At 48.7% G+C, this 26,181-nt stretch overlaps 9 protein-coding genes across 9 annotated transcripts; 5 read left to right on the top strand and 4 right to left on the bottom strand.

Annotated features, from left to right (window-relative positions):
- Positions 1-4,390: 4,390 nt before the first annotated feature.
- V2A60_010448 (S1 family serine peptidase) lies at positions 4,391-5,152 on the top strand (the record flags this gene model as incomplete). The annotated part of the gene is made up of 1 exon (XM_083261704.1): positions 4,391-5,152. One exon carries the CDS (start codon positions 4,391-4,393, stop codon positions 5,150-5,152), a length of 762 nt encoding a protein of 253 aa, XP_083117830.1.
- Positions 5,153-7,430: 2,278 nt separating this feature from the next.
- V2A60_010447 (uncharacterized protein) lies at positions 7,431-8,654 on the top strand (the record flags this gene model as incomplete). Its single annotated transcript, XM_083261703.1, has 1 exon — positions 7,431-8,654. One exon carries the CDS (start codon positions 7,431-7,433, stop codon positions 8,652-8,654), a length of 1,224 nt encoding a protein of 407 aa, XP_083117829.1.
- Positions 8,655-8,741: 87 nt separating this feature from the next.
- V2A60_010446 (beta-lactamase-like protein) lies at positions 8,742-9,686 on the bottom strand (the record flags this gene model as incomplete). The annotated part of the gene is made up of 1 exon (XM_083261702.1): positions 8,742-9,686. One exon carries the CDS (start codon positions 9,684-9,686, stop codon positions 8,742-8,744), a length of 945 nt encoding a protein of 314 aa, XP_083117828.1.
- An 840-nt stretch (positions 9,687-10,526) lies between these two features.
- Positions 10,527-11,117, bottom strand: V2A60_010445 (uncharacterized protein; the record flags this gene model as incomplete). Its single annotated transcript, XM_083261701.1, has 1 exon — positions 10,527-11,117. One exon carries the CDS (start codon positions 11,115-11,117, stop codon positions 10,527-10,529), a length of 591 nt encoding a protein of 196 aa, XP_083117827.1.
- Positions 11,118-12,090: 973 nt separating this feature from the next.
- On the bottom strand, positions 12,091-13,156 carry V2A60_010444 (uncharacterized protein; the record flags this gene model as incomplete). The annotated part of the gene is made up of 3 exons (XM_083261700.1): positions 12,091-12,407; positions 12,476-12,947; positions 13,007-13,156. 3 exons carry the CDS (start codon positions 13,154-13,156, stop codon positions 12,091-12,093), a joined length of 939 nt encoding a protein of 312 aa, XP_083117826.1.
- A 978-nt stretch (positions 13,157-14,134) lies between these two features.
- V2A60_010443 (uncharacterized protein) lies at positions 14,135-15,822 on the top strand (the record flags this gene model as incomplete). The annotated part of the gene is made up of 4 exons (XM_083261699.1): positions 14,135-14,273; positions 14,337-14,456; positions 15,068-15,110; positions 15,198-15,822. The coding sequence occupies 4 exons, from the start codon at positions 14,135-14,137 to the stop codon at positions 15,820-15,822; spliced, it is 927 nt and encodes a 308-aa protein (XP_083117825.1).
- Positions 15,823-16,710: 888 nt separating this feature from the next.
- On the top strand, positions 16,711-17,706 carry V2A60_010442 (class II aldolase/adducin domain protein; the record flags this gene model as incomplete). The annotated part of the gene is made up of 3 exons (XM_083261698.1): positions 16,711-16,923; positions 16,997-17,156; positions 17,228-17,706. 3 exons carry the CDS (start codon positions 16,711-16,713, stop codon positions 17,704-17,706), a joined length of 852 nt encoding a protein of 283 aa, XP_083117824.1.
- A 1,358-nt stretch (positions 17,707-19,064) lies between these two features.
- On the top strand, positions 19,065-19,590 carry V2A60_010441 (uncharacterized protein; the record flags this gene model as incomplete). Its single annotated transcript, XM_083261697.1, has 3 exons — positions 19,065-19,252; positions 19,321-19,438; positions 19,546-19,590. 3 exons carry the CDS (start codon positions 19,065-19,067, stop codon positions 19,588-19,590), a joined length of 351 nt encoding a protein of 116 aa, XP_083117823.1.
- A 1,007-nt stretch (positions 19,591-20,597) lies between these two features.
- On the bottom strand, positions 20,598-22,816 carry V2A60_010440 (uncharacterized protein; the record flags this gene model as incomplete). Its single annotated transcript, XM_083261696.1, has 4 exons — positions 20,598-21,976; positions 22,039-22,310; positions 22,364-22,629; positions 22,691-22,816. The coding sequence occupies 4 exons, from the start codon at positions 22,814-22,816 to the stop codon at positions 20,598-20,600; spliced, it is 2,043 nt and encodes a 680-aa protein (XP_083117822.1).
- Between the last annotated feature and the right edge of the window lie 3,365 nt (positions 22,817-26,181).

Below are 26,181 nucleotides of genomic sequence, written 5' to 3'. Positions count from 1 at the left end.
AGTCACAAAGCATTGTTATTGATGTAAGTAGGCTTATGCCAAGAAGCAGAGGTCAACGCCATGGAGACTCTTCTGGCCGAGTACGGAGAACTGCTCCACACACTGATGCCTGCACTGGATGCCCACATGAGCCACTGATGTCACACGCTAGTTCCCAGAAACTCGTGTACATTTAAGCTTACAAGGCGGGTTCCTGATCAGCAAGCGTCGTATTTTGTTGCCCTTTCCCCAGATACAGGGTTAGGAATGCAACGCACTCCCACAGTTGTCTTGACAGGAAAAAAATCGAGTCTCATCGACAGAGCATCGTCTTGCATGTATACTGGTGAAATTGTCATGCAAAACTGTACGTTGGCTCCGCTAATTTCAAGCTCTCCACAAGGATTTAGCACACATCGAGTGGAATGGATATATGGCTTAAGCCACCCAGGCAAGCCATAAGCCAAACGCAGCCGATGGAAGATGGAGAACAACGGGCTGTGAGCCTGTTAAACAACGGCATAAAAAACTCGGTTTACTCGATTCGGTAAACCGGGAAACTGGCCCCTGGTTCAGCCTCACTTGGCACACAGCCTGACTCTGTGTACGGAAATCCTCGTCATCCCATCATCTTGAGCACTATTATTAAGACGACATGTAAAGCGGGCAGAGAAGCAAAGAAACGCTGAGCATTTCCTTCCAGACTATGGAGTTTTACGACCTGGAGCAAAGAGTACATTTATTCAAAGAGTACATTTATTGTAGATGTTAAGCAGGAGGTCTTCCGTGCGGGAGCATTTGTGGAGCTCCTAGACCTGTATTTAGGAACGCATCGGACTCGTTGGTCGGTGAGGGTCATCACAATGTGTGCGCTTTCGACCTTTTCATGCGTTCCGGTTTAGGGTTTTTTTTTTTCTTTTTTTTTTCCTGAAGTGAGAACGTTTTTGTCTGCTGATGTACTGGGTTTCTCCCTGTGCCAAATATTTAACAGCATCCTATTGCTCGGCCGCTTTTTTTTTTCATCCGCCATTCGTGGCTGTCCAGGCAAGCGCCCGCCGAAGGTGAACTCCGGATTCTTGCCATTATCTTTCTCTTAATTCCGCTGTACCACGCAAGGTCCTGGAGAGAATTTTCGCTGAATTGATCAGCATGACTATTCACTCAAAGGATATAGTCAGACACGTTTCCACGAATTTTAGCCTAGCGCAATGATTTCCCCTGTGCTATCACCCCATACAGCCTCACACAGCCTCTCCAGGGTAGGGTCTATATCCGGTCAAAACAATTCGTCATTCCCGGCACGAAGAACACTTATACCAATGTTAACCATTCTCAAAAAATCGCAGGGTCGAAATTGGGCTTCCATTCTTAACGCAGAGGTAAAGCACTATTTGTAGACTATTTGGCTAACCTGTCGTTTACCCAATGCACACTCGAGTCCTTCCCCGCCCAGGCGTTCAAAAGGAAAAGCTTAATGGCGCAATTTGCCGGTGAAAGGAGCCTGTTGAACGTGCGGTCTAACAGCCGCGCATTACAAAATTACGAACACTCCGTTGCATCTCCATGTCACCGTGTAGAAGCCGCTAACGACGCAACTACTCTTGATGGTGTTGGCCAAGTCGAGTCCGCTCTCGCATAGTCTGCTTGCCAAAATGGCGCAAGAGTAATGTTCGGTGGACGGCGCTCTCACGACCCACCCACGAATCGATCTTGGTATGTGCTAGGTAGAAAATCCAGAAGCAAAAAAAAAAAACATAAAACTGCGGCTATAGGCGCTTAATAAGCTTTTCCTTCTCTCAATGCCACTGGGTGTGGTATGAGACGATTTGTAGAAAGGCTCAGATCCTCGACGATTGAATGTACTATGCTTGCAAGCATCGATGGTATTGAAGACAACGAAAGCATGTGCCTAACGGGGGATGTTTCCTTGAGAATATTTTCAATTCAGATTTGCCCTTCCAGAAGTTTCTCTGACATGAAACCATTGCGGCTGCGTGATTTGGCTGCGTCATGTCGACGCGCCCGTTTTGTAGGGATCGACTTCATTGTAACGCGTGAGACTGCCGTGCGCTGATAAGAGATATTACCAGGCTCTTCGTGCTATTTAAAAATGGGAAAGCTCATTACTCAGAAAACGGCCACGCTCTCTCGTAAAGGCCCCGAAATAGTACAACGTGTGTTACGTGGCCCACGAATAGGAAAGCCACGAGATTTGAGGTCCGCCCGCCAATGTATATAACCAGTACCCCATGATTTTGACTATCGGCAGTTCAGAAGAGAGAATCTAGTTATTTGAAAGCCGAAGCATGCTAGATTTGTCGCGACGCAAGTCATAAACCTCAGTGAACATCTTAGCACAGAGGTTTAAATGGCCTGTATAGTCGAGTTCACTCTTTCCTTTGCAATACTGTTCCAAGTTATTTCCATCAGCCCCAATTACCTACTAACTTGGAACAAAAGCAAGATTCAAACTCGATCAAAGTAGACTGGCATTTCTAGAACCCCCAGCGATAATCAGACTTCTTCTGTCGCATTTTCCTCCTTCATATATTGTTTTCAATAAAAGTCACGCTCCTCTCCTTACTTCTGCTAACGTGGGCCACCATCTCGGGCATATGAACCTTGATGTCTACAATCGTGGCTTGGTAAGCGCGGATCAATTTAATGAAGCACAAACTGGAAGTCTGTTAACCCGACGGATCTTCGCCTGCGATTCCATACCAAACGCTAAATTACTGCCGTCTCTTTTACTTTGTATTCTAAGCAACATAGTCTGACGCGGCAAAGTCAACCAGCAGCTTCTTGGCGATGTATTCAGATGCCGTGCGTGCTGCGCTGAGAAAAAAAAAATTAGCGTAGCAGTCGGATTTATTGAAGAACACGCCGCATGCCGAGCGCTACTTTAGGAAGGCGCACAGCTGTTCTGATGCCTCTGCTCAACAAACACCTTGATAGGAAAGTGCAGGGAAGGGAATCAGAAATTCCTTCTCGGGCTAGTGTCTGAGTCCTGGCAAAGAAGATGCAGGTAGGACTAGTTAATAAGTTTATCTTGAAAAGGAACTAGCACTATCCGTATGTATTACAGATCTACGGATAGAGTGTTTGGTGACCGAACTAAACTAAACTCGCTGCTAGCTCTTTGTCATGTATGTCAACCCTCCGCTGGGTTTACACAGTGGTAAAATGCAATTGCCGTGTGTTGCAGGGCGATTTGCCTATCCACCTGCGTCACCAGCATGGCTTTCTCTGAAACATGATTCCGTGCCTAGCGTACTCACTCCCGAGAACGTGCGAAGCGGGGACTCACTATGCTTCCAGCTGGCCCTACCCACGATAGGCATGTCGTAAAACACAATGGCAGGGAAGCTTGGCGTGCAGGAAGTGGTGCGATGAAAGGTTATCCACGGAGTACTGTTTGGTGGGCTCCGGCAACCATTTCATGTCGTTAACCAAGGGGCATCATGGCGATACCCCGCCGGGTATTCTATAAGTGGTAAAGAGTGGCAGCTCGCCACTACTACAACGGCGGGTTGGAAAAAAAAAGATGTGAAAGGAAATAAGAAACTAGTAACTCATTCGAGTGGCATACATTAGATTGCTCGCTTGCAATTCTAAGGGAGGGGCTTAGCCTATGAGCCGACGGAGTATTTCCTCTTGAACCGTGTTAATCCTATGCACGAATTAATTGAGCTACGGTTTCTAAAATATAGTGAACACCAGAGATGGCTGTGCTGCGTGGCTTTCTTGTGTGGAGAATGGAAGCGTTGCCGAACTATGGGTACGACTCGGGTTTACTTTAGTATACACATTTTGCTCTATATATCTTTGCCTACGGCGTGATATTTATCACATCGTTCTTTTTCCCGAGCTTAGCCCTCCCAAACTAAGTTTGCGGGTAGATTAGGCCCATCGCAGAGGTCCTCTCGCTCCTCAGCAAGCGAGCATATATTCATGTTTACTGTGTTTCTTGATGCTTGGAAGCTTGCTCGATTGCCCACTCGCTCGTATCGCTCGGCCCTTTCTAGCGTTTATCCACTCACACAGCTAATCACAGTCTCTCTTTGCTTTAAGCTTGTCGGATTTACGGCCTATCTTACCTTCCTAATAAGCTTAGATTTGGTTTTATTACAGCACAGACTACTTATAAAATGTGACCTTCCGCTATTGCTCTAAAAACTAAGTTTTTATATGGAAATTTGTTTTGTCATGAGCTCACTATTAGGCTTGGCTACTGACCTTCGCCACTTCCATTGTGACTTGCTTGATTAGGCAATTGACGCAGTAGATAGCCACCACATCAAGACTATATAAGTCATTCTCGTCTCCTTGGAAACTGACTTCATCATCCACCAGCATCGGCCTTGACACTCTGACCTCACCTGCATCCTATTTTGCTAATTTCTCCTTCATCATGAGAAACCAACTTGCCCTGATCGCCCTGGCCACCCAGGCTACTGCCCTTGCTGTGCCCTCTACTTCACAGAAGGATAGACTGATCGTCGGCGGACAGCCCGTCCAAATTGAAGACTTTCCTTACCAGGTCGACCTTCGCGTTTCTGACAGAGCCAACTGTGGCGGCACAATCATCAGCGATCGCTATGTCTTGACCGCTGCTCACTGTACAGAGGGCTACCGTGGCCTGAACATTCGTGTTGGCAATACAATCAATGGCCAAGGCACCAACTACAACGTGTCCCGCGCCTATGTGCACCCCAAGTACAAGAGAAGCGGTTACGCTTACGATGCTGCTGTCCTTGAAATCACTCCTCCCATCAAGTTCGGCAACACTGTCAAGGCAATTCCCTTGGCCGATAGTGAGCCAGCCGTTGGCACAGATACTGTCGTTTCTGGTTGGGGATCTCTCAGCGGGACTGAGGACAACTACCCCAAGAATTTGTACGCTGTCCATGTTCCCATTTACGACCACAATACCTGCACCAACGACTACAAGAGCAGAATTCCTATTACAAAGGACATGATCTGCGCCGGATACCCCGACGGTGGCAAGGACTCTTGCTCTGGCGACAGTGGTGGTCCTCTGGTTGCCAACGGCAAGGTCGTCGGTATTGTCTCCTTCGGTATCGGTTGTGCTGATCCAGACTACCCCGGCGTTTACTCTAGTGTTGCCAGCGCTGAGATCCGATCTTTCATCAAGGAAAAGACTGGCCTGTAATCGAAAGAAGTGAATGAAGAGAGAGACGAAGCAAGAATGGCAGCACTTTGATAGGCGATGGTGGGCAATACAAAGGATCTAATCACCCTGCTTGAGTCATTGCGAAGCATTCACCTCAGCAGACAGGATCCTCTCAAAGGTCTATATGTCTTGACTTGATAGTCTCAGATATATCGATAATGTTATAGCAAGCATGAGCAGATATCTGGCTTGAGTTACATATTAGCAGCATACTTCATCTAGTAGCTCTGGTAGGATGAAGAGCTGATTACAATACATATTCTCATTTTACTTCCAATCTCTACATGAGACTCTGGAGTCTCACTCTGCTCTTAATTTCTGGGACGGTAGCAGCGATGTTGATAAGAATGTTAATCTGAGCATTGTCGCCCGGCCGAGGTACAGACAGTACAGATACGCACTGCAATAAAAAACCTGATTGGTTATAACATAGGTTTGAGGTGATATTCACTTGAATAACCAACACTATCATCAGTGGTTGGCCCCTGGTCGGCGGCGAAGGTCCAGCGAGCAGTTCTTAAACCAAGCCAGGGAGGAAACCGAGCAAAGCTGCGTTAAAAGCTTTGTTCGTTGAACTACGGTAATATCTCACCACAACTTAGTTTTAGTCAGCAAGGTCACTTCTCTGTCAAATTGACAACTAGTCGTTAGAGCTGCTGCATCAATACCATGTTACTAACACCAGTCCGATTGCATGCATTGCCGTAGAGGTTCAACCACTCATAAAGGATATCTACAGATAGACTCATGGTTTGGATCCGAGTACTAGCGTTCTATTTCTAAAAAAAACATACTGTAAGCAGTTGATTCAAATCCGTCCGGCCTTCAACAAAAGACTTTTGAACTATACTACCACGCAGGCAATACAAATATTTACCACGCAGGCAATGCAAAGATATTTGAGTGAAATGGACACGACCGTGAGATAATATCTGCAACCCGAGTTGATAGTTGGCTGCACTGACTCCAATTATTTTCTGGCGACGAGCGAGACGATTGCATATATTGGTCTCGCGGTGGGACAAGGATACCCAATTCATGTACATGAACAGGTTTATTCATCTAACCATTGAGCCAGGCTCTCATTCCATGATTAGCACAACGCTAGCAAACAGCGAATCCGGCAACTTTCTGTCTTGTAATTTGTTCATGCTTGGTCGCTCGAAGCGGTGGAATCGCGAGGATTGTTGGTCTACGAACGCCAGAATTGGCGCACGTGCGACCACTAGCCAACCATGCATAGGCAATAATAACGCCGACAACTTGGCAAACACCCCTGAACGGGTCTTTATAACCATGAATACTTACAATAATCAATTCTTATAGCCTGTTTCTCCTGGCCTTGACTTGCATCAACGTACTCGTAGTAATACTTTGCTCCCGGCTATTTGCGATTTTTGTAGGCTATGTCACAACTATCATGTAAAATCTGGGGTACCCAGCGTTTACGTGCAACTAGCAAGTAGCCTATGGTAGTCTTAACATCCCTGTGAGAAAATCATTCATCTGTTTCGCGCTTTGACTTGCACAGACATCGTAATGACCCAAGCTGACAATTGCCTGTACGTGATGAAGTTTAAATTACCTGTTGACGGTTATTCTCTTATTCATCTGTTCAATGTATTGTATTTATAGTCACAACAGGTTCTTTTGATTGAGCCATGTTGTGCGCAAGAAAATTATCAATGTCAAGTTTCTACCAGACCTTATTTACCCTTTACATCAAGCAGTCATGCGCTTTAATCTCGTCGCGATTCTGAATATCTGCATTATACACGCTAGTGCGTTCTCCGTTTCACATGAATCGCCGCGATCAGGGACTGCATGCCCTGGAAACTCGCCCACGAATCGATCGTCATGGTGCGCCCACTCGATTGAGACAGACTACATTCGCGAAGTTCCAGAAACGGGTGTAACGCGGGAATACTGGCTGGACATTGTGGACATCACCACCGCGCCAGATGGAGTTCCAAGGCCAGCAATGGGTAGCGTACACTTTGCAGAGTCTGTCATGGTTCTTCGCTGACAGTTTTTTTAAATAGCTGCAAACGGTACTATACCTGGTCCTACTCTCTTTGCCGATTGGGGCGACACTGTCATTGTTCATGTGAGAAACTCTCTCTATACCTCCAAGAATGGAACGAGTATACACTTTCATGGCATACGCCAATTGTTCAATAACCAAAATGACGGTGTAGTGTCAATGACACAATGCCCGACGCCGGTTAATGGTACAATCACATACACTTGGAGGGCAATGCAGTATGGCTCGACCTGGTATCACTCGCATTTTGGACTACAGGCATGGGAAGGAGTTTTTGGTGGAATCGTTATCAATGGACCTGCGACGGCAAATTACGACGTTGACTTGGGCCCTCTCTTCCTGAATGACTGGGGCCACAGCACAGCAAACCAGCTGTCTTCCTTTCACAAAAGCCATTTTCTCCCGCCGCCACTCGAAACAGGTCTAATCAATGGCACAAATGTTTACAACAACCGTGGTCAACGACTCAAGATCCGCTTTGAAGCTGGAAAAACATACCGCCTGCGCTTGGTGAACGCTGCGCTGATCTCACACTTCAAATTCATGATTGACAATCATGTCATGGTCGTCATCGCACATGATCTCGTTCCTGTGAAACCATACGCAACCAAAGTTTTGGACATCACAATGGGCCAGCGATATGATATACTAGTTACCGCCAACCAAGCTGCCGTTGCAAAACAGTTCTGGATGCGGTCGTTGCCTCTCGGATTATGCGGTGACCCGAATTGGAAGTTCAACGATATTCGAGCTATTGTACATTACGAAGACGACTTGGTTGAGCCACAGACCTGGCCTTACGGATACTCGCAATCATGCGGTGATCAAACTACGCAAGGCATACCATATCTGAGGGAGGATGTCCAGCAACCGGACATCAAGCTCTCTGAGACTACGAGCTTCAACAAGATAGACGGTTATTGGTACTGGACGCTCAAAGACGCCCCGATGCTGATAGAGTGGGATGATCCCACTCTAAGCAAATTGTTGCGCCATGATACAACGTTTCAAAAAAATGATTCGGTTATAGAACTACCGAACGCTAACAAAACCTTCTACATGGTGATAAAGAACCCATTCTTTGTGGCTCACCCGATTCATTTGCATGGGCACGACTTTTTTGTACTTGGTCAAGGTATTGGACCCTATTTGCCAGGAGTTTCACCTCTGACAACCAAAAATCCTCCACGTCGAGACACCGCTCTGCTTCCTGGCTCGGGGTATCTTGTTCTTGGCTTCGTCACTGACAACCCTGGCGTATGGCTGATGCATTGTCACATTGGATACCATGTGGAAACGGGGTTTTCGCTTCAAATAGTCGAACGAGCTGACGAAATACCATCAATTATTGACAAAGACGAGCTCAGCGCAGGTTGCGAGGCTTGGTCATCGTTCCAGCGAGACAACAATATTATACAGGACGATTCTGGTGTCTGAGGCATTGTTGAGTTGGGCCAGCGAATAGAAGATCTACCGTGTATCAAGGTCAAACAGAACATCTTTCAAGTTTCCAATCAGTCCGTCTCATAAAATCTCTTGTAGTAGCGAGTGGGCTGTATGACCCATGGCCCGAACCTGCAGCTGCATGCTCTCTAGCAGTCTAGCCTTGACCCTAACATCTTCCAGATCGCGTCCAATAAAGCTGCCGTGAGCCGCAGCAAAGCTGTATAGACGTATCACTGCCCACATTCGTTCCAGCTCATCTGGTCCGAGGGGAATCATATTAGGATAGCTCCACATAAAAGTGAAGGTGTTGAGGCCCTCGGGTCGGCCCTGACGTTGAACACCAAGTGCATCACCCTCGTAGTCACCAACGCCAGCCAGCGTCAGCATGAAGGTGTCAGCAACAAAAATATGCTGATCGTAGAGTAGCACCATTGAGCCCGGAAAATGCCCACCAACCTTGACAGCTTTAGCACTAGTATCTAAGATTGTCGTCTCGACGTCGGTCAGGAGCTGCCGGTGCGAGGAGCTCATGGTGGCCCATTTCGCGTCATCCGAGGCTATGTACACGGGGCATGAGAAGGCGCGTGCCCACACGACATGGGCGCTGTAGAAGTGAGGGTGGCTTATCACAATAGCCTTCAAGCCGCCGTCTTTCTGGATGCGTTGGATTGTTTCATCATCTAGAAACGTGATGCAATCCCACATGATATTGCCAGCTGGCGTCTTGATCAGAGTTGAACGCTGGCCGATGCCGAACGACGGCTCAGTCCGAATATAAGTGATTCTCGGGTCGGCGGTGTACGGCGTAAAGATATTCTTGTATCGTGGGCTTTCAGAGTCTTTGAGAGTTGCGACCGTGGTAAAAGATTGTCCGGATTCGGGGACGAATTGGCGGGGATCATCACATATGCGGCATGTCGTGACAACAGTGCGGTCTGTTGTAGGAAATTGGGTGCCACATGCGGTACAGACCAACCAATGGTCTGTAGTGGTTGGCTCATATGGTTCGTTTGAGAATTCCATACTCTGTGCGAATGCAATGTAAGTTATTATGAGGATGTATAGTGTTGGTCAAGTCGCGCTCGCTCAGTCTCGGCGCAAGACTTTTATCATGAAAACGACAAAACGCGGGGTTGCGCTGCTTTGCTGCTTCGCTCCTCAAAAACGAAATTATTGCTTTTTCAGCTGGCACTGTATCAATCATTTGCAAAACGCCACGGCCCGGCTTGATTTGAAAGCAGCATGGCCACCAGAAGCCAGAGCGGGGGTGGAATATGTACTAAGTAGGCGGGGCACAGCGGAAGACGGCCTCTAGCTGGTTCCGTGTAGTCGGAGATCCGATGCTATATATATAGTATTGGCGGCATGTTAGGGGGTTATATAGGATAAGAGAGTTGAATTGATTGAGGCTCTACTTTTAGTCTGATATCGTATTTGATAAAGCAGTTACGGAGAATCAGTCTTCCAGCTTCTATACTATCTATGAGTACCCCTATATGATTGCCTTGAATGCAGGAGAATAATAAATAAAACCGAAGAAGAAGAAATCTCTAAGTAATCTTTTCTCTTATACCAATATATAATTTAGAATTTTATTGAATTTTGAATATTTGATGTTTATAAACTCTAGTAAAACTTGTCTAAATAAATTTTGTAGAAAACAAGAGTTAACTTGTAAGTATATTCTAATCAGAATATCTTATCTATATAATCACTCAAAGATTCGATTGTCATTCCAGCTTCCACCGAAAGACAACACAAGCTATCCTGTCATAGTTTTAGCTACTACTAAGCACAGCAGCTCGTGTAAATAAATGCGCTTTGGGGGTTATGCTTGTATTTCCACTGTCACTGACTCGCCACTCATGACGCATCCGACAGCATAGCCCAGGGGTCTTCTGAGCCTATATGCTGATACTGAGTGACGTACCTTGACGGTGGTCGCGAGCAGTCCAGTCTCTGCTCCTTTGTTCGCACATACGACTGCCAGATCTCCCGCTTGTCCTTCGGACGCGTCGGCCACCACCGCGGGCAGACGTCGGGCTTGGCTTGCATGTTCCGCACCCACTGAACACCGTGCATGCCATCCAAATTCAGATTCTCCTCTCCCCACTCCTCGGTTAGATTGGTTCCGTCAACGAAATCGCACAGCTCTACATGATTGCGGCGGTCTATGCAGCTCTGGGCAAAGTCTTTCAGACTGGGGTACGGCAGCCCACGAAGGCTGCGAGTTATATCAATAGAACGGCAATCCAAATGCACATCGTAGTCAGGTATAATGAGAAATTCGTGGTTGCTTCCGCACGTTCCGAATCGACTATACGCATGATTCCGAGAAACTGGCGCAGGGATTTTCGGCTTGAGTGAAGCAAAGGCGTCGTCTGATCGAAAAAGATTCTCGGCTACCGTGACAAGACCAGCGGGTACGCAGATCTCCCAGGTCTGCCATGTCATGTTGGAGAGGTTGATCAGTGGCCATCTCAGCGACGCAGGGCCGCAGGGCATTGGAGTATCAGGACAACGCACACTTCTCATACGACGGGCGCCATAAAATTTGAGGGCCGAGACGCCAACACAACAACATTGTAATTCATGCGCGTCAAGGATCTGTATAACGGCAAGTGTTTTATTGGTTTCCTCAAGACTGCAGCTCATGGCTAGATCAGCACGTCTCTGGCTCGTGGATGCGCGAGATTCCGCTAGGTAGAATTGTTCGGATGAAGAAGGATGGGGGGTCAGGCCAGTGCATGAGAAGATCGTTACTAGCTGTGGAGCATAGGACATCCGTCCCCGATCAAGATCCGTCCCCGATCAAGGCCGGGCACCTGGACACCTTGCGGATCGACGACATCCGTCCCCGATCAAGATCCGTCCCTGATCAAGGCCGGGCACCCGGACACCTTGCGGATCGACAACGCAACCGGGAGATGCATTAGACATTAGTGTATTGATATTGCATAATCAGTCATAACATGAGTTGAGGAGTTTGTACAAATGTTTGACGTGTTGATAGGAAAGCACCCAAGATACTGCGAGGGCAGCGATGGACTGGAAAGTCTCACCAGGCCCCGCGTGTGACCCCCGCGCGGGCCCCGGTAAACAAACAGTTGATAAATGAATCATATGTATTTTCAATAGAAGTTATTATAGAGAATATAATATTGATATTTCAGTATTTTTAGCTACTCTTTTGGTTATAAGTAGTCTATAATTTTGTATACTCTTTCGTTAACAATACGTTAGACTTTCAATGAAACCTTTAAACTTTGCTCTTTATTGAGTTCTATTTAATTATACGTGTCCGTCTTTCTGCTAATTGGAAACAGGATCATCAAGTACAGATTCATCTAGCGAAAACCGGCAGCATTCATACTCGAAGAGCCAATGCCAACTCTGCCCCCATGACTAGTTCGTCCTCTGCCGCAAGTTAACCCCAGTAGGTAACCGTCGAGTAAGACTTGTGTGCCGCATTCACCATTCTCTCAGAAATAGAGGTGCGCTTCGTGATAGTTTTGTCGTTGTCGTGGAGATCAATGCAGCCAGCAACGTCGTGTGCGGAACAGAGGGTCGATAGCGTCTTGGTACTCATGTCGCAGAATGTACCATCACTGCCAATAAAATCCGGGCCCCAAGACGTGGCAGATGAGCAGAGCTCTTCTGCCGAGTGTTGAGTCACGTTGGATACGACGAGATGATCCTCCATCCAAGCTTGACGAGGCTTCAGTGCGCGTTTGCCAGGTTTATCTATTCAACGTAGCGATTAGGCTTTGCTCCCCAGACTGGATACTTTATCAGTGCATTGTCCAACGTACCTGTGATGGGACCATTGTCAGGCCCCCACTTGGTGAAATCGCAACCTTTGCTGTTTTTGACCGTGTCCTTGACTTCTTTGCCGTAAGCTGTAGTCTTGAACTTCATGGCGGCACTGGGCTTATCATTTGTGTGATCTTCGTCTAGCCAGGTGCATCGTGGGATGTAATCCTCTCCTCCTTCCTTGATGGAGCCAGCACTCTCGGACTGGTGGTACCAGTGTTGTCCACATTGGTAGCCAACATCACCAGTCCAAGAACCGCCCTCAGTCTCATCATGCATCTTCACTGTGATCCATGAGATGCACACTGCATCTTTTGCGGCTGATACTCCCACGTACTCAGCACGAGTTCCGCCAGAGTCCTGGTCGATGGTAAAGTCATGGATATCGCCGGCCTTGATGTAAGCTCCGCCAGACTTGCCGAGATATTCGTTATTGGTATCCCAAGCATAGGTAGCAGCAACATCTCCCTCCTTTGCGCGAATTAGTATGTCTCTTGTTTTTTTTTCTCATGGTTGCGTAGTATTCTTACAATTCCATGACTGTCACCCTTTGTACCGAGGCCAAGTTTGACACGAATTGCGGCACCCACTGGCGGGTCGGACGGGATGTTGTCTTTGGCAAATTGGATGATACCTAGAACTCCGCTTACAACACCGATTCCGTCAATGAATGGACTCATGTTTGCTGTTTTGGAGTTGAATTATTTAGATTGAGGTGATTTGTTTCTTGAAGAGTAGTGATCTGTGGCCGAGTGTTGAAGTGGAAAGGTAGTGTCTTAGGATTTGGAAGTATTTGCGTTCCTTTTATAATTTCAAGGTGGTTGTGAACTCTCCCGTACGTTTCGACTCCGTCAGCCTGTTGTTCCTCTTTTGTTCTTGAAATAGAAGGATCATCCACAGCTGATTGATGCTCACTCGATGAGAATTCTTGCCAAGCATCACCACAGCCTTAATGTCCAAAGGGGGCTTTACCGTCAGCACTCTTTTAGGAAATTTCCGCATAAAATTAACCTGAGTGATATCATTATGACGTTTTGTTTCTCTTGGTTTGATATTTCAGCTTCCAATGGAAGGATGGCATGCCGCTGACGGAAAAAGGCTGACTCGCGCTGAAGCAAAATACCCGATCGACAGGGTAGCAGGTTAGCCGCACGGTTTCTACTCTAAGCGAGAGCGATATAGATAAAGTGATCGCAATTACAGGCAAGGTGTCACACTACTCGGAACAGTCCTTTTTCAGATTTGCGGGCGCTGATCAATCAACCCGGCGGTTGCCGCATATAGCGAGAGGGGCTACGATCACCACGCACAGCCCATGAACACGCGAGCCTTGCCTACAGTTTGCCCAAGCTTCAACAGGGGAATGACTTAGGCTATGTGATCAGGCAATGTGGCGTCTTACGCTTCTATCGTTTATTCGCAGATCATGACGCACTTGATATTGTTTTTTCTCAATTCTCTACAGAAAGTTACAACTCGCAAGGCAGAATAAGCCAACGCCTTTGTAGTATAGAAGGATAAAGCGCAAATACAAATAGCAAGCACATCATGGGTCTTTTTTTTTCGACACAAAGAAAAATCTTGAACAATTTTTCCCTGAAGCTCTATTTATTCTCAATTCTCATCTTTTTTTAGCTTTTTTACTTTCTACTACCGAAATGAAGGTCTTCTCCAGCGCCCTAGTTGTTGGCCTAGCCGCGGTCATGGCAGTGGCTGCACCCAGCATATCCGAAAGACAGAATGATATTAAAAAGTGCAAAGACGGTATCCAAGGCCCTGACGGCGGTTACGATAAGCGTAAGCATGACCATTACCTTTGCCCTCATCAAGAAATTGTCGTTGTTGACCTGTGCCTCGCAGAGGCCGACTGCAAAAAAGATTGCTACTTGAAGGAAAATGCCGATGGCGACGAAAAAGGCAATGCATGCCTTGGTATCTGCATCAACGTGGGCCACCCTGCACCTATTTTTACTTGCCGTGGTAAGTACATGAGCGTCGGTTTAGAATAACCCTTGAAAAACTTCTAGACACTAAGACGTATTTCGTGTAGGTAAATGGCCTAGTAGTTAAAAGACTGGTGGTAAACAGCTTGATTATGAAGTATCTGTACAGTTCTATCATAGCATATACAGTACTTAGCAATTTAATCCCTTGCGTACATATGTTCTCCATAGATACAATTAAGCTTATCGGCATGTGCCGCAAAGGGGGCATGTGCCACAACGCAGAATCATGGTTAGCTGCGTCAGCGTAGGCTGACATCGTAGTGCTTCAGGCTCCGAGCCGCTGATCTCTCCTGCATAATGACGCTCTAGGTTCAGGTAGGACGATCGCAAGGCTGAGGTACCTGCAGTGGGGTGGACTGCGTTGGCTAATGACGCTGTGGCGCTTGCTCACTCGGATCCAACAGGGCAACTAAATGAACGTCCCTCGTCGATGCGTTGGCCTCCCTGAGTCAATGAAGGAAAGAATAAATGGCCCAATGTCCCTCTTCCTTGGGACTCGAGTCCAACTGCACAAGAATATATTCTTGCCATAACTACGAGCAAGTCTATACGCTATGAAGCTAATTACTGTTGCACCCATCCTAGCGACCGTTAGCCTCTCAACGGCTGGCACGACGCCGGAAGCTGGGTAAGATTCATCTGTCATGGATGCGGCCGATTATTGTTGCTTTTCCCCTATAGAAAGTACCATCTGCTAACGTGTTCATTGGCATAGTCATGGGAATCTCACTATTGCGCTATTTCCCGACCAGCTTGGCGACTCATGCAACGCAAATGACATCAGCGGCACGGTCTCCCTAACGACAAGCTCAGTACCAGTTGTGTATACCTGCTTCAACGTCAGCGACATATTCTCGCAAGGCAACAGCACAGGCTTTCAGAACTCAACCTCCAATGTTTATGATAGCCATGGCGAGATCGAGCAGCCCAATGGCGTCGCCTGGTCTCTTCAGAACCAGAATCTGTACGACGCCAAGGCCAACTACAGCCGCGTGTGGTATTCACAGGCCAACGTATCAGAGATCAAGGAGGGCAAGGATGCTCCATGGGTCTTCTATACGTATGCGTTCCCCGACTGTCGGCAGCTCGGAGAAGGACACCCCGAGAAAGGCGCCGACCCATGGTTCGAGACGAGCTGCCAGACGAGCAAGGATGGCCAGTGCAGGTCGACACCAGGTCCTATTGTCAGTTTTGCCATCAACAGGGCCGATTCCTACAACAAGGGCCACGGCGGGTGCGAGACTTGGGCTAGGCTCGGCGCAGCAGCTCGACCAGGGCAAGGTGTTGGTAGTACAGTTGTCGTTGTCGCGAGTCTCGTGGCAATTATGCTATCAGTATAATGTTTGTTTTATTCCTCGGATCGAGGCTCACAGATACCATGTCGTCCGAACCTAGCCTGGAGTTTTTATTCACGTTTACCGAAGCGTTCAAATTATTTCTCAGGAACATTCACACATACGAGTCATGCTATGCGGCGTAGTGCACAATGCAATGTCCTGTCACCATCACAATTACATGGTCAGCGAGGGAATGTCTTATTCCCACAGAGGGTGATGTATAATTTCGATAGGTTTAGCATTCGCTGAATAATGGCCCCAAAATAATCCGCTGCTCTTCACGAGTCAATTCGAGTTCTCTTAAAATCAGTGATGACAATTCTGGGGCCGCACGCTAATTATCCTTGTAATATGTGATGTAGATGCATAGGCTCGAGACTTTGGAGTGCCAGCGCTCGACCAAAATGCTTCTATATTTTTGACCAATGTGGCGTAAAGCTCCATAACAGCCATCTTTCCTATTAACATATGGCTGACTCGCAGCACGGTCACCGCCTATCATTGTCTCAATGCCATGACTGTGAGGACTCAGGAGTGGTCTCCATCTCCACCTGTCACCCCGGAATGAGACATGGTGAATGAAGATCATTTATTGACGATCGCGACCTGCTTCGTATCCTGCGGCTTTACTCCGTACTTATCCTTCCTTTGAACTAGCACACTTAGCCTCTAGAGCAGAGTCAGGTCTATTTCTCCCCCAGGACCGAAGCATCGACCCCGCTTTCGTTGTCAATCTTTCCCCCGTGAGGCCGTGCGCGCCCGAGGTCGTCGACAAATAGATTAGTGCTTATTACTAGATCACTTATTAGCTGACGTGCCTTCACCTGCAATGTGACGGGCGGCAACCCCTCACAAACACCATCACACGTTCACGCAGCATCGCAATCCATCATGGCTCCCTCAGTCAACCCCGAAAAGGTCGCAGACGGCGAAGAGAAGAAGTTTCGCTACGACTTTTCCGCAAAGGGCGGCTTCCCGCAGCCCTTGACCTTTGACGACAAGCACGAGGAGCGCGAGTACCTCAAGGGCCGTCTCACGGCCGCTTTCCGCATCTTTGCCAAGTACGGCCTCAACGAGGGCGTTGCCGGCCACATTACCCTCCGAGTAAAGCAGACCACTACCACAGCTATAAGCGGATTCGTTCGCCGCCGAAACTGACGCGCATACATACGAGCAGGATCCGGTCGAGCCCGACACGTTCTGGGTGAACCCTCTGGGCGTCTCCTTCGCACTGATCAAGCGGTCTGACCTCGTACGTCTGGACGACGAGGGAAAGGTCATTGATCACGGAAGCTGCAAGCTCGTCAATCAATCTGCTTTTCTCATTCACGCGGCTGGTGAGCAGCGCCTCCAGAAACACTGCAAAATCGAATGACCGACAGGGAAGCTATTAACAACTCGTGAACAGTGCATCGCGCGCGCCCGGACGTCATATGTGCGGCGCATGCGCACTCCTTCTACGGCCGGACCTTTTCCGGCCTCGGCCTTCCTCTGGCATTCATCTCACAGGACGCCTGCACCTTTTACAATGACATTGCGCTCTACGACCAATTTGACGGGATTGTGCTGGGCGGCAGCGAAGGTAATGCCATTGCCGATGCCATCGGCGGCAAGAAGGCTGCCATCCTGCGCAACCATGGGCTGCTGACGGCCGGCGCGTCCATTGAGGCGGCCGTTTTCTGGTTCGTCGCCCTCGAGAGTCTCTGCCACTCCCAGCTCATCGCCATGGCCGCTTGCGCGCACCCGGGCACCACGCTCAAGGAGGTTGGCCATGCCGAGGCGCAGGAAACCTACGAGACGCTCGGCCAACACGCGACCGCCTGGTTCTCCGCCAAGCCCATGTTTGACCTGATTGCCCATGAGACCAAGGAGGACTACCTTCAGTGAGGTAAAAAAGACTCAATGTAATAATACTGGTAATTTCCCGACTTTTTGCCACACGTCTGTGGAAATGAGTGAAACATGTACGCATCTACTCAGTATATCACGAACTTTAAACTGGATGCCTGGTGACGTCGGCTTGATCCATCACTGCGCACATCGTATGCATGCACTCGAATCAATGTAACACATCGCTCCGGCTGGCCCTGGCACCAGGAAGCGGCTGAAGTAAAAATTGAATCTTGAATCCAATTGGATATTGTGGCTGAAGGAGGCTGGCCACGTTGTACGAAAACTCTCCGAAGTCTGGGCCTGACCGCCATCACCAATATTTTGGGCTCATGGCCGAAGCCACTGAGGGAGGGGCTCTTTGAAGGCGTTGGTCTCTGTGAGATGATTTGTCTCTCAGGGTTCGGGCTTTACAAGCAGGTTGTGTGTGATTTCGGGCAATCATCGACTTTCAGCACGGTATCATCAACAGCCCCAGCGCCAGGTGGTTCATCAACATTTTGATTCCGGGCTGGGTCATGGCGGTGGCTGCCTCTCTTTGTTAGCAGTTAGTTATTAGTTATTAGGGGACGCCACCACCGCTCGGTCCGTCGCTGCCATACTTGGAAGCGGCGCTTTTCCTAGGAGTTGACTAGGAGATTCGTAGGCCCAACAAGAGACAAGGCAGTGTGTGCGCTGCGCTCTTCATTGGCTGGCTCGAACCCCTCGCCAGACGAACCTGTCACAATGCGCCGTTGGCGCACAATGTTTGCTCCGCCAACTCCGCCCGTGATGTTGGCAATTGTACGGAGCAGGCCGTGAGCTGATGAGGCGCAAACAGACTATTGGCTCCACCTAAACTAATCTGTAGTCGCCCGCCCTCTCCTGGGCCCTTTATCAAGCCCAGCTGAGAAGCCTTGAAAACCAGCCCCGTCACTGCTGCCAGTTGTTATCCCCTGCTTCCAGAGCGCAGCCCATGAAATCTTGCCTGTTCTAGACTTTGAAAGTCTCAATGCATGAGAGCCCCACCCCGTTGGGCAACAACATTTCTGTCCGTACATGGCTTGAGCTGAGAGGGCATCGAGGAGAATGGCAGGATCCTTGAACACGAAATATTTTTATACTCCGATTGGACTTTTATCACGCATCCGATGCGAATTCAGCTAGCGGAATACGGGAAAGCCTGGGCGGCCCCGGCGGCCTCGTGTCAACGGGGAGCGCAAACACTCATGTGGACATGATGGGCCTCTTGAGTATCAACATTTATATATAAATATCGACGCATTCAACCCATCTTCTGAACCTCTGCATCCCACCAATCTTTCTCTTTACACACCATTGAAACTCTCAAATCATCTTCAGCTCTCTTCATCACCATGTCTCGCCTTCTCGGACTCGTTGCACTGGCCCTGCTGCCTTCCGCTCTCGCAACTGGAACTGGGGGCTGCAACGCCGACAACTGCGCCAGAGCAGTAACTGGCACCCGTCGTGGTGAATTGGCCGTCACTCAGGCTCAAAGCGACTGCAGTCAATTCATGCAGAAGACTTCCACCGCCCCTGTTGTGTAAGCAACCCGATGATGATGATGATCACCCTCGCCCTATTGACCTGGCTAACACTTTGCTTTCATAGCACCGTCACCTCCACCGTTGTCGTTCCTTCGTACGCCTCTGCTTGCTCGGGTTCTGTCCGTTATGCTAGCGCCTGCTCGTGCTGGGGCATCCCTGGCGACGTCGTCACCGTCACACCTGTAAGGCCTCCTGCCTCGAATTCCCTGCTATTTTTTTTTGTACTTTTTCTTTTTCTTTTTGCTTGTTCCTGGTTTCCGAATCCACTCCTGCTCACGCGATGCAATAGACCACGACCATTACAACCACTCTTGATGCCGCCCCTACTGCGTGAAGCGGAGCCGCTTAGAACCCGCTTAAAACCATCAGAAATGAGAAGATCAAAAAAATATGCATGCTAGAGCTTTTGGACAAATACACTTCATTTCTAGGTAGAACAATATTTATTATTCTTTGGGTGAAAGATCCCTCTAATATGCGTCTCTTGTTATGCAAAGGCGGCGTATGACGCTGGTCTGAAGGTGATTTCTCTTACGTACGTAGCTGTCGACAGGTGGAGGAACAAATCGTCGCAACTAACCTCCGCAACGGGATATGAGTATTATGCGCGGGATCATGGTAAATACATAACAAAGATTCACTCGACTTAGCGTGCAAGAGCATGTACCCTCCAGTGGCTCGACTGTTTCTCTTTGCAACCGACCCTCGCCTTGGTTGCATGGTTCCATCTTGTTACAGAGACGACCAACACACCTCTCTAATTGCAGGGTTGACACAGCGTTGGCGAGAACAAAAAATCCTGCTTGTCTCCATACATCAACACCGCAGCCTTTGGTTCTTCTTTTTTTTTCTTCTTTTTTTCCGTCGCTCCAACTCCCAAATTGTGTTTTACCTCCAAAGCGCCGCTTCTCTGCAGCACTACCGTCTACAACAACTACAGTCTCTCCGATCCTCATGAATCACGGCCTCATTCCAAGTCCGTGCCTTTTAATTTGCGGATAATCTCCGCCCGAGTCTAACGGTGGAAGATTACTTTGCCATCTTGCCGCATCAATCCTGGTATTCCAGTGCGTAAGCCCAGGCCGTTCTGGCCAGAGACACGGCCGCCCTGCTCTTCGACTACCAATGTATACAGGCTCACTACGCGCAACGTTGACAAAGAAATGTCCATATTATTCTCATGTAATGTACAATTATTATAAACAGTTGTTTCTGGTAAAGACGAGCCTCTCTGCAGCAAAACGTCAGCGTCGACTAAGCCTGCCAGCGCTGACGACACAAAGCAATATGAAAGTACCGTGAGGGCTATCACAATGAATGCAATGTCTGGGTGTGGATATATCAGCAAATGGCATAGCTTGGTACCTGGTCATATGTGCAAGTCTTTTGGCTGACGCAGTCGTCACTTTGCTTGGCACAGCTGACGTAGAGGGACTTGAAACTCCTGCCACCCGACCATAGGGTTCGGCAAGTGTTCCTGCTGCCATAGCCATAACCAAACCACTTGCCCCTGCATCCAGCCTGCTCCCAATAGCTGATCCGTACCTGCCCGTCAGGGCAGTTGCCCGTCGCGGCGATATCCAGGCCCCCGACAGCGCAGTCCGTGTCCATGCACTTGCCTTCGCCCGGCTGGACGATGAGATCGTTGTGAACATTGCCGGTGCAGTCTGCGCCGCTCCGGGATTTCAGCTGAAAAGCGGCGCGGCAGACACCCACCGCAGGCTCGGGGGCGTACGTGCAGGTTCCTTGCTTGACGCAGTCGGTGTTCGGATCGGCACACGACAGCCACATGGACTGGAAATTCCACCCGTTCGACCATAATCCACGGCAAGTACCTCGGCTTCCATAGCCATAGCCATACCAATCGCCCTGACAATTAGCATTCTGCCAATAGCTGATCCGGACTTGGCCGCTAGGGCAGTTTCCTGCCGCTGCGATTTCGAGACTGCCAACGCCACAGTTCGTGTTCACGCAGGTGCCGTAGCCCGGCTGGATCTCGACGTTGTTGTTTACATCTCCGGCGCAGTTGGTGTTGTAATGAGTTTTGACGCTAAATGCGGCGCCACTTTGCGAGTTGCCATTGTAGTTGAAGCGGGATACTGTGGCAAGGATGGTTCTGTCCTCGGACAACAGATATGCTTTATAATAACCAGAGCTCATGGAACTGGTGGGTGCAAGACGGATAGAACCCGAGCTCTTGTCTGCGTAAGCCCATACGATGCTACCAGACTGGGGTGCTTGCGCGTCGCTGTCGGCCCAGATCCCGATCCAGCTTCCACCTCCGGGCTGGCTAGTTTCATAGTCGAAAGTAAACGAAGGGCTGTTGCCGTCTAGTGAAAGCTTGTTCTGGGTTGTTTCCTGGAAGATTCGGATATCCTTGATTTGGAAGTAGAAGTCTTTGAACTGTTGTGGGTTTTTGGCCACGTAATCGACGCAGCTCGGCGCACCGGTGATGCTCTGGCAGGTCGGCCCGCTCTTACCGTCCGCAGCCAGCGAGGACCAGAACTGATCGTTGCCAGGAGGATTGCCGCAGAACGGCAGTGTAAATAGAAGCTTCTGATCCGAAAATGCAGTCTCTGTATCGCAAGAAGACTTTTGGAGCTGCACGGATGGTTTGCCCCAAGAAGAAGTATCAGGCTTCTCATCCACAATGTTCTTTGGTGCAGCGCCGATCGGCCAAGTGTATATTTTGATGTAATCGCTTGTCCACTCAAGAGCCTCTGGTTTATGACAAATTGCGTTAGAAATAGGCAGGATGCTGTGCCGTTGCAGTTAAACTTACGGATTCCACCCTGTGAAGATCCCCAAATTCCATTTTGAACCTCCTCAGCCTGGCAGCCTTGATTTTTCCATTGATGAACGCCGTCTTCAAAGTCATTATCGCAGTTTCCGGTAAGAACTTGTGCCGTTTGCGCAGACTGTTCCAAGACGCATTGTCCGATCGCGCTACTAGGACCAACGTGAATCGCAACTTTATTGGCTGGTGCAAGATGCCAGCCCTCGTAAAGGTCAATCTCACCGGCCTTGGGCCAATTCCCGGTGCCGACAGTCCAGCTATGTCTTATTAGCCGGTAATCATCTCATTATAGCGGATATCCTATTCTTACAAGCCTGGCCAACCGCCGCAGACAGGTTTAGGTAGGTGGCTGAACCTCGTGATGACGAGGCCGTGCTTGAACGAGGTTTTAGATTGAACGCGTAGTGTCGGTCGTCCTGGATCACCGGGCTGCCCTCGCAATTGATTCGTATAATCTACGCCGAGATAGATTTGACCGTCTTTGATCGCAGCAAGTCCCTTGTTAATGGCGTCCGATTTAGTCTGGTACGTCACCCAGGACCAATTGTCATCTGGCTGGCCTGTATGTACTCCAGTCTTGGGATCGAGGTCAGTTTCGCATATCGCGGTAACTCGAAATAGTATCTGGCTCACGCACCGTTTGAAAGTCGAATTCGTTGAAAAAGTTGGAAGCATCGTAAGTCTTGGACAGGGAATAGCTTCGACTCGCGGCGCGGCCGGCAATAGTGAGCGCTGCCACAACGCAAGACACTAGTGAAGGCATGTTTCTGACTCCGACACAGAGGATTCTAACACAGAGATATCACACAGTACGCAGTGCTGGGATAGAAAACCGTCAGCACAACCTCATCTGGTGCAAGTACGCTTCACGCTTCTGGTAAGAGGGCACGTGCCAGTTATATTACAATGCTCTCCGCGTGGAAGCCCCTGACCCGCAATGCAGATTTTCACTTCTCAGGGACTTTCTAGTTCAAAATAGACCTTTGGTGGCGCTCAATAGTGTATTATTCGGATGGTATATTCCATCTACTTAGGCTGCGCTACCAAAGAGCATTGGCCACCAGGCTTTCACAATGGCCCACTCATGCCCGCTGGTAACGGGTCTCCAGGTTCTTTGTTCTGGACAGTGGCAATCTGGCACCCTTCAGCTATGCTCCATAAGTAACAAGGTGCGTACCAGAGAGGCGGTTACGAGTGCAGTAGTAGACACGATCCGGGAGACTCGCATGCCTTGGTACTAACAACACTTTTCCTCCTTTCGGCTTCGGCGGCAACGAGAGGACTGTAGAAGCCGGCCTGTTTATCAACCGCGAATACCAAAATTACCAACTACTCGTGACTGGCAGGTATCCGGGCTATAATTAGATGGCAAAGTCATGTACTGTTTGGTAATTTACCCCAATGGCGAGCCCATCATACAACTAATAATAAACAAATATATTACGAGGCTCTCAGGTTCCAGTCCGAGTCAGGGCTGAATGTCCGCGCAAGCTAATGCACCCTCGGGGCGGAGCCCCCTTTTTGGCCCACGGCTTACTTAGTCAATTTTTTCTACGATTAATGTCTATATCTAAGCATGCACGGACAGATGGTCATTGTAGGTACTACGGATGAAAATAGATAGATATGCCCAGAGAGATGAGACCCGTGGGACATTTTTGGTGGTCGACAAGTAAGAGCCAGGTCGTGTCAAGGCCGCCAACCTCCGATCTGGAAACCTCTGCCGGACTCGACAGTAATCCGTATCCGTACTCCGTAGCCTGTACTCCGTACTATGGGTGGATCTTCCTGGATGTCATTCTCATGCTCTCCAAACTACTGGGTACAAACTACGGGTTGATGAGGGGTCCACCTGTCAAAGAGACAATCGAAAGGATACTCAGTCTTCACCAGCTTTTGTGCTAGTGATGTTTTGCTCGCTGGATCTTGGACTAACGACTCCTGTCAATCCATTCGAGACAGAAGGCAGGGAATTGTGCTCAAGTTTGCATTCCGCCCAGGGCTTTTGCCACCTTCACAGGGGGGGACTGCAAGCATACCCCTGGCCAGATACTTTCTGGGCATATTAACCCACATTGCCATTGCAATTTCCACATACGGACCAGATGGGTGCCTACCGACTAAAAGTAGCAGCTCCGAGGCTACGCCCCCACTCTTAGGCTGGCAATGGGTGTTTACGATGTTGAGAGAACGAAACCCCGTATTCCAAAAGCAGTGGACATGGCAGTCAGGAATGAGCAGACACTTGGGAAGCTTGTCGATTACAAGGGTAGTCTTTGGGTGGATTGGCACAAGCACGCGGGACTTATTAATGATGGAACATCACACCTTGCTATTATATATGAATAACAGAAAGCCAAGGACTCATAACTTACTGAGTCGAACAAACCCGCACCAAGCTAACTCATGACTAGCAAATCGTTCATTCTAGCCAAGTCCAAGTTACGGATTGATAATTATATTGCGCACCGCACCTATTGTGGTGCACGTCGTTGCTAACGCCAAAATCCCCCCCGTCGTCTCGGTTTACAAATATCTTCAAGTAGTTTTCAATGATACATCTTTAGTTCAGCAGACATGGTGATTGGCAGATGGCCATGACCATCGGTCAGCCTACCGGCCTGAACGGTCCACCAAAAATCACCCACTGTCTACCCTGGATGTAGCAGGCTATCATAGACTTTGTTCAGTTTCAACCTTTCAGTTGATATTCCGAATGCTGTGACGAAGAAGAGGAGTTTCCCGACCGAGAGCATTATTTACATCAGTCCAGATATAGAGAGAAGTGCCTGCATTTTTCGAAAGCCCTGCCTCCATCTGCACGGCGATCCCATGCATGAAGAATTAGGCAAGGGGCCAGTAACGGGCCAACATTCTACGGATACCGGCATGTGGAACTCGTGCAGCTATTGAACAGAAGCAATATATTGTCAAAAAGCCCTAATAATGTAGACTTCATTTTATCGTTTAGCTTAGCGCCTCTACAATTGCCTCGTCTATTGAACGAGTCGAAATTCTGCAGCAACGACGTATAACTGCACTGCAGAGCGTCAACAATTTTAGTCACAATTGTCTTTCCCATCACTGCTTATTCTCTGGTTTTTAAAGGTTTCAAATTCTTGCAGCATGTATGCTATACTAATAGACCTGTCATCTGGTTTACGCGCCGTACAGCCGACTAGGCAGTTGCATGGAACGTCACAGAAGCATGAACCTTCAGCCGATCGGACTACAATGACTAGCTCTGTCCACTCTCGATGGATATAAGGCGGAAACGCAACTTCATTCCCGAGTATCAAATTTCCTGGGCTTCACCATCGCGTTTGGAGGTTGATACGATCAATCCTCTCGGCAGACTTCACAGAACGACAGGGAAGGTGCTGATGGGCAATCCTCGTACACGTCAACCATTTATACATATTCTTGATGTTTTACTGTTTTTTTTGTTACCTTCAAAACCGCTTTAATCACCATCTCCGGGTCAAATTCCCGCCTTCAGGAGCGAGCATGCTTTACAGTGAAGGTGTGCTTGATAATGTTCGCGCTTCTAAAAAGCGAGCGGCTGCGAAACTATAATCAGAAAAAGTTCATGGTCGTATGAGCACGTAAGATCAGATTTTTCCTGGCAAGCCTCCCAAGAACTTCACGCTACATGCCACGTGCACAACGGTGAGACTTATTCCTCAGCAGCAAGGCTGAGGAACCGAGATAAAAAAGACATTCTATTTGCGGGGTAAAAAGGTTTGCGCAGACCAGGGTCAAGAGGCTCATTCACGATGATAGGGTGGCAAAGCTCCTGCCTATGGATTCGCACCAGTATCTACACCTGTATCTTGATCTAGACCGAAGCTTACTGGCCCAGATAAGCGACTCTGCTCCAACACCGCCGGTGATAGACTCCCAAGGCGGAAAGAATTGTGCACCCCGACCAGGTCTATGCTGAGTTACTTATTAGAGTCAAGTTGGGTCATGCCTACATTCACCAGAGCCTGCTGTCGTCCCCCACCCCCAGCCATTCATCCCCCGTCTGATAAGTAGAGTGCAAGTACTTGGTATTGATTTTCCCGTGACATGTAGCATTCACCGGTACAAATAGCCATGCGTCCCCATGATGTGATTGCCCAGCGC

Source organism: Cordyceps javanica, chromosome 7 (genome assembly GCF_051103115.1).
Source record: "Cordyceps javanica chromosome 7, complete sequence".
Classification (NCBI taxonomy): domain Eukaryota; kingdom Fungi; phylum Ascomycota; class Sordariomycetes; order Hypocreales; family Cordycipitaceae; genus Cordyceps; species Cordyceps javanica.
The sequence above is the reverse complement of the archived record's forward strand: the minus strand, read 5'-3'. Positions and strand labels throughout refer to the sequence as shown.